The 15424-nt window shown below is 42.3% G+C and overlaps 1 protein-coding gene across 13 annotated transcripts in view; it reads left to right on the top strand.

Annotated features, from left to right (window-relative positions):
* The window catches only part of znf462 (zinc finger protein 462), a 151847-nt gene that overhangs the window by 104794 nt on the left and 31629 nt on the right, over positions 1-15424 (top strand). For 11 of the 13 annotated variants that reach the window (XM_069921726.1, XM_069921707.1, XM_069921716.1 and 8 more), the window contains one exon: positions 5674-5777. The exons of the other annotated variants lie outside the window; for them this stretch is intronic. In XM_069921726.1, the coding sequence (XP_069777827.1) occupies positions 5674-5777 (104 nt within the window). The remainder of the gene's footprint in view (positions 1-5673; positions 5778-15424) is intronic. 13 annotated transcript variants of the gene reach the window in all.

Here is a 15424-nt window from a genome sequence, read left to right as displayed (position 1 = left end):
TATAATCTTTCTTAATTTTACCTGTATAGCTTATTATCTAACCTCTCAAATACACATTCAATGTATCCCAAACAATAAACATCATCTACTGAATTAGAGTTTCTTATAAAATCACAAAAAATCATCCTCTTCAACAATGTTGAATTAAATCTCCACCTTTAAGCCAGTTGCTCCTTCTCAGGAATCAAGCATGTCATCAAGAGTTCTGAATGATCAAACAGAATTCTAGGCTTATACTCAGCATATGTAATTCTTCCCCGCAGTTGCGCTGATGTTAAAAATAAATCTGTTCTCGAATAAGAATCTCTTTCTCTCCTTTGCAAAATATCTATCAAATTCAACTCTTTCATCAAAGTCAAAATTACTTTTGCCACTTCAGCTCATGGAACTAATCTTGCCGATTTATCCAACACTGGTTCAAGACAACAATTAAAATCCCCTCCTATTAATACTTTCTCGTGCCCTTCAGCTAAAAACATAAAGTATCCTGAATAAATCCTTCGTCAATTACATTTGGTGCATAAATACTCATAAGGGTCCACATTTCAGAATCAAGTTGATAGTGAATCAAAACAAATCTCCCCACAGGATCTATGATCACTTTTTGAATTTTAACAGGTAGAGCCTTTTAAATCAAAATCATCACCCATCTTGCTTTAGAGTTAAATGTTGAAGCTACCACTTGACCTACCCAATCTCTTTAATTTCTGATGTTCCTTCTCTGTTAAATTAGTCTCCTGCAAAAAAGCAATATAAACTTTCATTTTCTTCATATGAGCTTTGACCCTTTTCCTCTTAATCAATTATTAAACCCATTTATATTAAAACTTTCAACATTTAAATCCTTAGTCACCACCATTTCGCTACTTCCCAAAAACTCAGAACTCCCCTTTGCCTCTCCTTGGACCTCACATATCCTAAAATTATCAATCATGCTTGACATAGTCCAAAGCAAGAAAATAAAGAAAAAAAAGAAAAAAACTTTTAAAAGCCCCTACCCCCAAAAAAGAGATGCTACTGAAAAAAAAACCAGCACTACCACCATCTATTTTGCGGGATGTGGCCCTCACCACAAGGTGGCACATAATGGTTAGGGAAGAAGAAGGAAACCTCTCCCTCCCCCATGAGAACAATCATTATATAAGTGTTTTTTAAAACTTCATTTATCGGTATAGGCAACTGCCTCAAGATCCTTATTCATTTCTTCATTCTCAAGATCTTTAATTTCTTGTTGCGACAATACATTTCTCGTAGCTTGTATCACCTTTGGTTGATCTAGCAAAACTTCGATACTCAAATTATTTACACCAACTTGTTGATCCTGTTAATATCTGGAAGAGAATTGGCAAACTCCAAAGATTCCATCTTTTTTTCAAAAAATCGTGTTTGCTTCTCTCTCAGAAACACCATAATTATAGCTGGATGATGAAAGGAAAAATTGTATCCTTTCCTCCATAAAACTGATGTAGCTGGATTGAACTCCATTCTTCTGTTCACGATTCCCGTACTTGTGTCCGGATAGAAAAACACTTTCTTTTCGGCCACCATCAATGGGCCCTGATGTTTTCAAGCATTCTGGACAATGATTCTCGATATTCTCTCTTTATCTTGATAGCAGAAGCGCCCGAACAAAGCAGAACATGGAGCCTGTCCCATCAATTGTTTCTTCCTATTGGCCCTATGTGCTCTATCCAATTCAATTCAATTTGGGAAATGATCAAAACCCAAAATTTCTGGGATCCATTTTTGAAAAAATTGTACAGGATTAGAGCCTTTAAAATCCTCTGTTAACCCATCAATCTTTGTTTCTTCAGCTGTGTCTTTCCAATATATCAATTTTTTTCACATTCTTTCCTCTGTAAATTGCATACCAAAGATGAATCTTCCAGTTTATTAACTAGGTCCTTACATTATACCACCTCATCACGAAACTCTTGCATATTTTCTTCAACTTTATGAATGTGCTTTAACTTTATCAACCATTTTAGTATATCTTTTCATTTCCTCCTTAATATTCTTCATCTCTCCTTTGACATATTCAAATTGTATATTTACATCCTGCCTTGCAGACACAAGTTGCATATCAATCTTCTCACTCATTGCCTGCAATCGTTTCATTAATATAAAAGTTTGTTCTTGTCTGCCCATACCCTGACCTCTTGCTTCAGGAATCTTTACCTGCATGGCTTACTATGTATTAGCTGGATTTCTTTTTCATCTTCCCCCTCTCTCTCGATCCTCTTCCTCTTGTCCTTCCAGGTCGCTAACTGTAGAAACAAGGACTTCTGAGTCCACCTCCGACTCTACGACCGAAGTAGCAGGTTGGTCTGTTCCGCGCATGTGCGAACTCTTGCACATGTGCGCTTGCTCCTGTACCATTTTCCTGATGGTACCAGAGTGAAGAGGGCATGGGCTGGATGGTGGGGGCTCTTGTGGATAGAGGTTGCTTTCCTAAGACACCACCTCTTGTAGATGTCCTCAATGAGTGAAGTCTGGTCCCCATGATGTTGCAGGGCGTGTTAACAACCCTCTGGAGTTTTATTTTTCCTGTGCTGGTTATTGGTACTTCCACACCAGACATGGATGCAATCAGTCAGAATGTTCTCCACAGTACACCTGTAGAAGCTTTTGAGAGTTGAAAGGTGACCGATTTAAGAGGGACAGAGAGGCAACTTTATTTTTTACTCTTGAGGTTAGTGCGTAGCTGGACCAAGCTGCCACAACAAACCTGAAATGGGCACAATTCTGATAATCAGAAGATTTTGGAAAGATGTATGGATGGGAAGGATATGGACCAAATGGGACTAGATCAGAATGCTAACTGGGCTGGCATGGACGAGGTGGGTCGAAGGGCCTGCTCTGTGCTCCACAACTCTCACTCCATGAAAGTGTACGTTAACATCCAGGTGCAGAATGCAGTTTGGAATGCAAGTTTTCATTGGGTTATTGGGTCTTTCTGAAGTTATGCAAGGGGTTTTGAGACCATAGTTGGAGGACTGCTTCTAGATTTGGTTTGATGTATAAGGAAGGATGCACCAGGAGTTCATGCAGCTGTAGATTTGCCAGTGTGATGCTTGAAGTCCAACAAGTTGCAAATGAGCAAGATGGGCATATTCTTCTAATGAGAATTTGGACAGGTACATGGATAGGAGGAGTAATCAAGATTCCTTTATTGTCGTGTAATAGTACAGAACATGTAATGTTACACAAAACTGCTTTCTGCCTGCCATAAGGCAGGCAAAGAGATGCCATTATTGTTGCTCAGTGTCCCCTACAGTATGAAAGAGAAGCAAAAGAGAGTCACCGAGTGTCGATGGATTCGCCTCCAGCACTCCTGCAGCCGCTCAGACCCTTATTCGATCCATTGGCAACCCGAGGTCCAGATCTGAACCTCTGGCTTGCCTGGGGCACCTTTGGGGGTTCTTTCATGTCCTCAGCACCCTTTCAAAATCCCGTTTCCATGCATGGAGGGATATGGACTAGGTCAGTGGGATCAGGCAGAATAATAGTTTGGCATAAACTAGAGAGCTGAAGGACCTGTTTCAGTGATATAGTGTTCTGTGAATTGAAGGGAAACAATCCTTCTACATCTGTTCTGGGACTCCTCTTTGTGATTTTTATAATTGACCTGGATGAAGAGGCAGAAGGACGGGTCAGTAAGTTTGTGGATGATATGAAGGTTAGAGGAGTTGTGGATGGAGCTGAAGGCTGTCGAAGGTTACAAAAAGATATAGACAGGATGCAAAGTTGGGTGGGAAAAATTGCAGATGGGGCTCAATCCAAATAGTATGAGGTGATGCAATTTGGAAGGACAAACCAAAAGGCTGAGTACAGGGTTAATGGTCGGTTACTTAAGAGTGTGGATGGTGAACAGAAGGACAGACCTTGGGGTCCAAATCCACATATCCCTCGAGGTCGCTGCGCAGGTTGATAGGAGAGTTAAGAAGGCCTATGGGATATTGGGCTTCATTAGTCGAAGGATTGAGTCAAGAGTTGAGAGGTCATGTTACAACTCTACAAATATCTGGAGAGTTCTGGTCATCTCATTGCAGGAAGAATGAGGAAGCTATGGTGAGGGTGCAGAGGAGAGTTACCTGGATGTTGCCCAGATTGGAGAACATGTCTTATGAGGCAAAGTTAGCAGAGCTAGGAATTTTCTCTTTGGAGAGTAGAAGGATGAGAGGAGATTTGATAGAAATCTACAAGATTATGAGAGGTATTGATAGGGTGGACAGCCAGCACCTTGATCCCAGGGCAGCAATGGCAAAAACCAGAGGACATGAGTACAAAGTGAAGGGAGGGAAGTTTAAGGGAGACATCGGTGATTTTTTTTTTTTTACACAGAGAGTGGTGGGTGCCTTACCAGGCATGGTGGTGGATGTTGAAAGATTAGGGACATTTAAGAGCCTCTTGGAGAGGCATATGGATGGAAGGAAAATAGAGGGTTACAGGGTAGGGAGGATTTAGTACTTTTTAAAAAATATTTTATAATTTTTCCACTCAAACTCCAACAATTGTCAATATCTTTAATATTGTTATCAATAATATCAACATTATTTACATTTCATATTTGTTAATTCCATACAATTGTCTCACAGAGTTCGTTCTTTTTATCCCCTTCATTTTAACGCCACACTAATTATACTTGAACACAATAACCAAAACACTTACAACAAAGGTATGAAACTTATATTTGGGGGATAGATTATTTTTCATGGCTTTCCCTGGATAGAATGGGATGGATTAAGAGGGTAGGGTAGGGAGGCAAGGCACGGTGGTCCACACTACAATTGTGCACCTAAGTAGTTTAAGTAGGGCTGCCATACCCTCAAAAAAAGTGTTGTCTTGTTTCCTTAGGTTGTAGGTAATTTTCTTTATGGGAACACAGCTCTGCGTTTCTGTGTTCCAGCGTTTAAAGCTCAGGTAGGAGTTGGACTTCCAGGTAACTGCTATGCACTTCCTGGCCACCTCCAGTGTGATCATGACAAATTGAATTTGGAATTTGGACAGCTTCGTTGTAAGCCTTGCGTCCATTATATTTCCCAACAGGAACAACTCTGGGTCCTGTGGGAATTCTTTACCTATGATTTTTTTCCAGAGGATTTAGTATTTTTTTAAGGAACATATGGGTCGGCACAGTACCGAAGGGCCTGTACTGTGCTGTATGGTTGAGGTGATCTTACTAACCCTTGCAGAATTGACAGGGAAGATGTGGAAAGGCTGGTTTCTCCAGACAGAGAGGCTTAGGATCAGGATTAGGACTGAGTTGAAGAGGTACTATTTCACCTAAAGGTATTGAATCTTAGCCTCAGGTACCTGACTGTTCCTGGTACACGAGACCTACAAAGCTGATTGGAGACTGATTTTGAGCACTAAGAGAAAGGTCAGAAAAATGGATTTCAGTTGCTGGATTGGCAGTGATCTCAATGGATGGCAGAGCAGTCTTGATGGGCTGAATGGTCTGAATTTCTAATGCCCTAACATTGTTCTTCCCACTAGAACACAGATGGAGAAACTACTTCTGTATCTTCAGCGGAAGAACTGTTAGAGCTTTGCCGGGGGGGAGTGCTCGAGCCTCAGAGCTTGAAGGTGGAGGAGGGTGCCACTGGTGTGGACGCCACCATTGGGGGATACCCTTGCAGTCAGTGTGATCGGATTCTAATGTCCTTGCAGGGTTTGCGTTCCCACGAGAGGAGTCACACCGCTTCTGCACTGTTCATCCGCGAAGGCAAGCACCACTGCCAGTATTGTTTGTTCGTCACTGCTTTCCGGCAGAAGTAAGTACATGTTCAGATTCCTTGTTTAGCTGCAGAACATACAGTGAGGCTGTGGCCCAAGGAGGCCGACAAGGTGCTAACACTCTTGGTGAGAGTTGGCAGAACCTGTGTCTCTGACTGTGCTAGTGATAGAATGGAGCAGGTCATGCCAGAGACATCTCCACTGCAATGCAGTTGGACTGTACTGGCTCACCGAGTGTTTGCATTAAGGTTTGGCACAGGGATTGGAAAAGTTGAGAGAAATCTTGTATGTCAGAGATTGAATCAGCTCAGGCACGGCAGGCCGGTCAGTTTTTACTTCTAATATCATTTTTTTAAAAACCTGCTTCACCAAACCGGGGAAACTTTGCAGCATCATTACCTCGCTTCAAATTGAAGTTTATTATCTCCTGACTATACATACACAACCAGACGAAGCAACATTTATCTGGACCATGCAGCACACACATTAACCAGCACAATAAACATATATCTACATAAAATATAATTTAATATAAATACGTATAAATATTTTGGGGTGATTTGCTTAGTTACTCTTCATCAATCTCAGAGCCTGCGGGAAGAAACTAGTAGTCCTGATTTTGATGCTCCTGTATCTCCTTCCCAATGATTCACATGAAGTTGCTGGAGAAACTTGGCAAGCCACACCGTGATCTAAATGTAGAGAAGAGAAAAGATACATAACCAATGTCTTGGCCCTGAGCCCTTCATCAAAGTATGAGCATAAAGCAGGCAGGTGTCTGATTGAAATGGTGGCTGGTGGGGGGGGGAATGGCAGGAGGAGGAGCGCAGTCCCACAGCCCAAGAGGATATGGGTGGATAAGGGAGGGAGGGCACAAGAGAAAAAAGTTGAGAAGTGATAGGGGAGGAGTTAGCTCTGAATGGAGAGCAAAGGGGTTGGAACGCTAGAGGAAAGAAGTCAGGGATGGGGAAGAGAGCGAGATAGGAGTGGCCTAACAGAAACCGAACGGGTACTATTTTAGCTCAGCTCCATTTTTTACCCCAGTCAGTCCCAACTACATCCGTGATGCCATCATTTCAATAATTTCAATACCCTGTACTTGACCGCCTCATTTTCACTAGAGACACCCAATCTTGACATACCTCCATCCCCCATGCAGAAGGTGTCAAAGCCCTAAATTTCTTTCTCAATAACAGACATAACTAGTCCCTCTCCACCACCACCCTCCTCTGCCTGGCAGAACTTGTTCTCACTCTCAATAACTTTTCCTTTGACTCATTCCACTTTCTCCAATTCAAAGGAGTTGCTATGGTACCTGCATTGGTCCCAGCTAGGCCTGACTTTTTGTTGGCTTTGTGGAGCAATCCATACTACAAGCCTACACATCCAAGGTCCCTCAACTCTTCCTCTGCTACATTGACAACTACATTGGGGCATCCGTGATGTGCTTGTCAACTTTATCCACTTTGCTGCTATATTTCACTTGGTCCATTTCTGGCAACACTCTACCTTTCTCCATCTCTGTCTTCATCTCAGGAGACAAACTCCACAAACATTTTCTACAAACCCACCAACTCCCACAGTTACCTCGTTTATACACCTCTTCACACCCTGTCCTCTGCAAGTATTCCATTCCCTTCTCTCAACTCCTCTGTCTCTATCACATCTGCTCCCAGTATACTTTCTTCCATTCCAGATCATTTGAGATGTCCTCCTTCAAAAAAATGTGGCTTTCTCTCTACCACCATCAACTCAGCCATTACCCACATCTCTATTTGCCGCATATCTGCCCTTCACTGAACACCTTCGCCCTGTCTGCTGCAATAGCAGGGACTTCCCAGTGGCCAACCATTTCAATTCTGTAACCCACTGCCATATCGACATGTGTGTCAATGGCCTCATGCACTTCCAAACCATGGCCACCTGCAAATTGGAGGAGCAACACCTAATAATTCTGTATGGGCATTATCCAATCAAATGGCCTTAACAACGACTTCTCCGGTTTCAGTTAGTCTCTCCCCTGTCTCCCTCGCTTCCCCATCCCTCTGTCTCCTCCAGCTTTTCACCTCCTCCCTTTTCCATTGAGAGAACTATCCCTTCCTCTTATCACTTCTTAGCTTTTTTTTTCGTGCCTTCCCACCCATACCCATCTGTGAAATTTTATCTGGACCCATGCTACTCCCCCTGCCTTTCCTCCCACCATTTTATTCAGGCACCAGTGTACTTTTTGCTCATACCTTGATGAAGCGCTCAGGCTCAAAACATAAAGAATGTTGCATGATTGCTGAGTTTCTCTGGCATTTTTGTGTACAATCGTAGTGTCTGCGGATTTTCTTATTTAATTCCTTCCTGATGGTAATCAGTCAAAGATGCTGGGTGCTGGTTGGAAAGAGTCCTCCTTAATTCTTTGGGTACCATTTAAGAAACACTCCCAGTGAATGTCATTAATAGAGGAAGGGGAGACCCTTGTGATCATCTCTGCCTTTTTGATGATCTTCTACATTGACTTCGTGTCTATTGTTTTGCAACTATCTCAAACTCCTTCATCTGGTATAGAAACAACTCCTTGCTGTGGCAATGTTTTGTCCCTTGATTGTTTTGGAATCTGGCCAGCTACTGTTGGATGTGGCAAGACTTGCTGTTTTTGCATTCGTGCATCTGTCACACTTGTAAACAGCCAATCTTCGTTTATCAGTCATTCCCACCAGCTCTGGCCTCTTGAACATCCATGAACTTGCTTCACAGCTGTACCACTGGTGACTATGCTCTCAGTCATCTCTTTCTGGACATAGTTTAAAACCTGCCTTTTGGCTAGTTTTACCTCCCCTAGCATTTCATGTGAATGGGTATCAGTTTTTTTAAAATTAGGCTCCATGAGGTGTTATGAGGTATTTTGCCAAGTTTAAATAACTATAAAGATCCTCAATTCTTTAATTCAGTTTAACATTCAAAACACAGATTGTATTATTAATCCCATTTATGGGCGAAGATGACCAAAGCCCTTGTGAGATACCACAAATGTATTCGCTGAAATACAGCAGTAAACTTCTGCTTAGCAAGGTCCCACAAGCAGTGTTGTAATCCTGAGGCAATTTTATAAGGATATGGTTGATATTTCCATCATCCTCTCTTTGGAATAGTGCCATGAGATCTCTTGCATTCATTTCAGAAGGTGGACAATACTTTGGTTTATGTCTCGTTCCACAGGTAGTACCTCTGACCATAAAATAGTTCCTCAGTACTGCAATGGAAACTTTGGATCTCTAGGGTCAGACTTAAATCCATAACCCTGACCCAGTGGCAGGAGTGGTAGCCACTGAGCTGAATGACACATTCACACACGCTCTCTCTCGCACATCCTTAGTTTTGCATGTTTGAGATCTTCAGTCACCAGATATTGAAAAGCTTATTTTGCTGAAATTAATATAGTCAATTGTTTAGCAATATTATTTTCGCTAATACTTTTTTTATTGTGGTTCAAGCTGCCATCATGGATTCATTGGTGAAACTCACATTGCATTATCGTCCACTCATGTTGTGAAATGCTCATAATTTAAAAAGATCTTTAATTGACAATTGATTCTCTCAGCTAGTAATGAGAGGGACAGATTGGGAAACTTTAGGGAACTGGCGATTAATAGCATTTGACTTGATTGAATAGATGCATTTTAGCAGCCAACAATTCGACTTTTATTGTAAGATCTGCTGCGAACCAGTGACTTGTGTCATTCATCCTTCAAGTAAAAGCTGCAAATAAAATTAAAGTAGATGCCCCTAATTTTCTACGAACTCTATAGTTTTTTATTGCTGTTATTCAACCAAGGTAAGAGTTGCTTTGGTTCTCCAGGGAGTAGTTTGCCTTGTGCTAAAGTTTTCCAAATCGTGATGTATTTTTTTCAGCATTCAAACTTGTTTTCATTCTTGCATATGGGTGTCAGTGGCAAGGCCAGCATTTATTGCCCATCCCTTACTGCTCACTGAACTGAGTATTGTGTTGGTTAATAGCAGCAGTTTCCTTCCCTGAAGGACATAGATATAATTTGCAGGAAAATTGAGGAGATACAACAGTCTAAATGGTACAATTCTCCAGAGGAAACATGAGTACAGATACCTGGATGTATTCATGGATAAATATTTGAACAGGATATATATTGATAATTGTGACAGCCAGTGAGCTAAGGTTTGGGGTAGGAGATATGATGATAAATAGAGTACATTTACTTAGAAAACCAATTCTACTGAAAGAGCAGAGGAAACAAAAACTATAGCAAACTCCTTTCAATAAAAAATGGGATAATTTCTGAAGAAAACCTCAGAAGTGAAGATAGTTGCATGTGAATAATGTGTTTAAAATGGGTCTCTGTTGTGTACAGCAGAGTAAACGCCAAGTTTAATTGGCAGGGGAATTACCAATCGTCTCACTCTGTTTGGCAGTGGCATTCCCAAGAGATGACTGAGCAAATTCAGACTGTGATCAGTGAAGTATATAGGATTCTGAGCTTTTACTAATGCTAGCATGGAGCACAAATGTGTGGACATGTTAAAAACCTTTTTTTTTAATAGAGGTACCTTGGTAAGATTATAGCTAGAGGATGGTGTCCGGTTTTCAATTCCGCTTTCACCATGATGCAAAAATCCTGGAGAAGGAGGAATAGAAGTTTGCCAGAGCAGTGCAAGGAATGAGGATTTCAGCTTCAAGGTTATATTGGAGGAGAAAGGAAAGCTGAGATTTGATTGCGGTGGATGTGATCATGATTACCAAGATGCCAAGATGGTAATTGAGAGGAACTCTTTCCCCATGAGTGAATGGGTGTACATATTCAGGAGGGACACAAGGAAAAATGTTTCCACTCAGCACATGGCTGTGATTCAGAAAGTATAGCAAAAAGGTCTGGTGGACACAGATTTAAGATTCTTTTTTATTGTCAAGTAATAAAACAGAAAATGTAATGTGATATGAAATTTCCTTTAGTCTGCCATAAGGTAGATAAAGTCGCCATTTGCATTGCCCCGTCGCCCCTTACAGTAAAAGAAAGAGAAGCAAATAAAAGTCCCTTCAGAGTTGATGAGTGTCCGTGGATTCGCCTCAAGTACTGCGGCACCTCTGCAGCCGCACAGGCTCCTGTTCTATCCGTTAGCAAGCCGAACTCCAGATCCAATCCTCCCCTACAATCAGGAAGCCTTCAGCGTCTGAGACCCTTCAGGAGCCCTTCTTGTTCTCAGCACCCTCTCGAATCTCAGTTCTGATAGGTGGTTCCAATGAACCAGTTTCCAGTGAGTCCTTCAACCCAAGTCGCCAACAGCCCTTGGCTTGTGTTGTGGCTCTCAGATGGGAATTGAATAAATATTTGAGGGTTTGGAAAAAAAATGGCAGGGCATTAGTGAAAAGGAGGTGAGGTGAACAGAACTGACTGGTTTGTTTCACGAAGTGCGGACAAAACGTGTGAGGCCAAACGGCCCGTAATATTTCTCGGAAATCTTATAGACTTTTCCAATTGTTTCAACCTTTATATCTCTATTTATTTAATTAATTAACTCGATTTCGGATCTCGTGATGCTAAATGGAGATTTCAAGTTGTATCATCTCCTCGTAAATCACACTTGCTAACCCAGTAACTAAAATCTTTATGCTATTGCTTCTGCAGTGAAGAAATGAATTGAACCAGATCTTCATTTTGGATGTGCAAGAATGGGTTAAATGACCTATTCATGGAAATAAAGTGCAATTTAAGCACATTATAGTGAACTACTGCCTCTGAGACAAAAGAAATTGTGGCTTCAAGTTCCATTGCAGGGGACATAGAACATTACAGCACAGTACATGCACTTTGACCCTCGATGTGGTGTCGACCTACCCAAAAAAAGTACTAAACCCTTCCTACCTCATAACCCTCTTTTATCCACGTGCCTGCCTAAGAGTCTTGTAAATGCCGTTAATCTTTCAGCCTCCACCACCATCCCTGGTAAAGCATTCCACAACTCTTTGTTTTAAAACGAAATTACCTCTGAGATTTCCCCTAAACTTTCCTATCTTCACTTCATAGAGATGTCCACTGGTGTTTGCTATTCCTGCTCTAGGAAAAAGGCACTTGCTGTCCACCCTATCTATGCCTCTCAGAATCTTGCAGACCTCCATTAAGTCTCCACACATCCTCTCCTCTCCAAAGAGTAAAGTCCCAACTCTGTTAACCTGCCTCATAAGACAATTTCCATTCCAGGCAATATCTTAGTAAATCTTCTCTGCACCCTCTCCATAGCGTCCACGTCCTTCCAGTCCTGAACTCCAAGTGTGGCCTCACCAGTGGTTTGTGGAGTTGCAACGTGACCTTTCGACTCTTGAACTCAATCCTCCTATTAACAAAGCCCAACATCCCATAGGCCTTTTTAACTATCCTATCAACCTGCGCCTCAGCCTTGAGAGATGTATGGATTTGGACCCCAATGTTCCTCTGTTCCTCCACACTTAAATATCCAATCACTAACCCTGTACTCAGCCTTCTGATTTGACCTTGCAAAATGCATCACCTCACACTGATCCAGATTGAACTCCATCTGTCACTTTTCAACCCAACTTTGCATCTTATCTATATCCTTTAGTAACCTACGACCACCTTCAGCATCATCCACCACTCCAACCTTAGTATCATCTGCAAACTTACTGACCCATCCTTCCGCTTCTTCATCTAAGTCATTTATAAAAATCATACAGAGCAGGGGTCCCAGATCTCTGCGGAACTCCACTAGTCCCTGACCTCGGCAGAAATTTTTTGTCCACTACTCTCAGATTTCTTCATACAAGCCAATTTTTAATCCACACACCCGAGGTTCATTGGATCCCATGCCTCATGACTTTCTGAATGAGTGTCTCATGGGGGACCTTGACAAATGCCTGACTAAAATCTATGTAGACCACATCTACCACTCTACCTTCATCAATTTCTTTTTTTACCTCTACAAAAAAAACTCATTTGGGCTCGGAAGGCACAACCTTCCCTTCACAAAGCTATGCTGACTATCCCTGAAACTTGTACTTCGCCAAATGCTCATAGATCCAATCATTAAGAATCCTCTCCAATAGATGTAAGACTCACCACTCTATAACTCCCAGGATTCTCCATATTATCTTTTTTGAACAAGTGGCCCACATTTGCCATTCTCTAATCTTTTGGCATCTCCACTGTGGCCAAGGAGGACTCAAAGATCATATCTCTTCCCTTCCTTCATCTGACTCTTGGGACTTATCAATCTTAATTTTGCTTGAAAAAATTTGTTATTGGCCCATTTCCTTTGAAGTTATAAAACCGTGCACATAATGAATCACTTCGGGACCATTGAAATAGTGGTTTTCAAACTTTTTCTTTCCACTCATATACCACCTTAAGTAATCCCAATGCCATATGTGCTTTGTGATTAGTAAGGGATTACTTAAGGTGGTACGTGAGTTCAAAGAAAAAGTTTGAAAACCACTATTTCAATGGTTCCGAAGTGATTCATTATGAGCACGGTTTTATAACTTCAAAGGAAATGGGACAATAACAAATTTTTTCAAGCAAAATTAAGATTTTGAAAACCACTGATTTAAGATTCCCCAACCTCTTCTAGGCACATGTTGCCTCCTTTATCCTTAAGGGGCCCTACCTTCATTCTTGTCATCCTTCTGTTCTTCACATACCCGTAAAACACATTTGGATTCTCCTTACGGCTTTCTTCTGTTTCATTCAATCTCTCCTAAGACCTTTCTTGCGTTCCTTCATGGCTACCATTTAATTCTCATGAGCCATTCTTATTTCCTTCTTCCTAAATCTAATGTATGTTTCCATCTTCCCCTTAACAAGATGCCTCACCTTTTTTGTCAGTCGCGTTTCCCTTTTCCCACCATTTTGTCCCTGTCCCGTTCTGGTGGAACAAACTTATCCTAAACCCACCACAAGTGGTCCCTAAACATCTTCCACATTAGTTCTGTGCATTCTCCCGTGAACATCCGTTTCCAATTTACTCTTGTTAGTTCCTGCCTCATCCCATAGTAATTAGCATTTCCTCAATTAAACACATTCCCATTTTTGTCTTTTATCCTTGTCCATAACTATACTAAAGCTCAGGGAGTTGTGGTCACTCTCATCAAAATACTCCCCCCACTGAGAGGTCTGCCACCTAACCAGTTTCATTACCCAGTATTAGATCATCTCGTCAGCTGATCCACATACTGTGTCAGGAATCCTTTTTGGCCACTCCTGACAAATTCACCCCCAGCTATCCCTATTGCAGTTAGGATGTACCAGTCAATATTAGGGAAGTTGACATTTCCCACAACAAAAATCATGTAATTTCTGCACCATTCCAAAATCTGCCTAATTATCTGTTCAGTGTCCTGAGGGCTATTTAGTGACCTCTCTTTTTCTTCTTTGGCTTGGCTTCGCGGACGAAGATTTATGGAGGGGTATGTCCACGTCTGCTGCAGGCTCGTTGGTGACTGACAAGTCCGATGCAGGACAGGCAGGCACGGTTGCAGCGGTTGCAAGGAAAAATTGGTTGGTTGGGGTTGGGTGTTGGGTTTTTCTTCCTTTGTCTTGTCAGTGAGGTGGGCTCTGTGGTCTTCAAAGGAGGTTGCTGCCCGCCAAACTGTGAGGTGCCAAGATGCACGGTTGGAGGCGATATCAGCCCATTGGCGGTGATCAATGTGGCAGGCACCAGGAGATTTCTTTAAGCAGTCCTTGTACCTCTTCTTTGGTGCACCTCTGTCTCGGTGGCCAGTGGAGAGCTCGCCATAGAACACGATCTTGGGAAGGCGATGGTCCTCCATTCTGGAGACGTGACCCACCCAGCGCAGTTGGGTCTTCAGCAGCATGGATTCGATGCTTGCGGACTCTGTCAGCTCGAGTACTTCGATGTTGGTGATGAAGTCATTCCAATGAATGTTGAGGATGGAGCGGAGACAGCTGATGGAAGCGTTCTAGGAGCCGTAGGTGATGCCGGTAGAGGACCCATGATTCGGAGCCGAACAGGAGCGTGGGTATGACAAACGGCTCTGTACACGCTGATCTTTGTGTGTTTCTTCAGGTGGTTGTTTTTCCAGACTCTTTTGTGTAGTCTTCCAAAGGCGCTATTTGCCTTGGCGAGTCTGTTGTCTAGCTCTTGACCTCTAGACTACTCCCATAATACTAGTACATCATGAAAATCTGTAGGAACCATAGTTGAAGTAAAAAATACATAACTGATGTTTCGGGCTGAGCCCTTCATCAAGGTATGAGAGAATGCTGGAAGGCATCCGAGCAAAGGAGGGGAGTGGTAAAGGCAGGAGATGGTAGGTAGAGAAGGGAGGGAGGGGACAGTAGCGATCGGGGGAGGAAGGATTGCTGGGTGGGTAAGGGAGGAGAGAAGTGGAAAGACTGGAAAAGGGGATGGGAAAAAATGTGAGCAAGTTCAGCAGAAAGCCGAGAAGTCAATGTTAAGGCCATCTGGTTGGAGAGTGCTCAGACAGAAGATAAGGTGTTGTTCCTCCAATCTGCAGGTGGTCATGGTGGGATAGTACGTAAGGCCATGGATAGATGTGAGCTTGGAGTGTGACTCAGATTTGAAATGGGAGGTCACTATTGCAGACGGAGTAGAGGAGCTGAGCGAAGCGATCTCCCAATATGTGACTGGTCTCTCCAATGTAGAGAAGGCCACAAAAGTAGCCCTAGATACA

This window comes from Narcine bancroftii, chromosome 1, assembly GCF_036971445.1.
Source record: "Narcine bancroftii isolate sNarBan1 chromosome 1, sNarBan1.hap1, whole genome shotgun sequence".
Taxonomy (NCBI): Eukaryota; Metazoa; Chordata; class Chondrichthyes; order Torpediniformes; family Narcinidae; genus Narcine; species Narcine bancroftii.
This window is presented reverse-complemented; position numbering and strand designations above follow the sequence as displayed.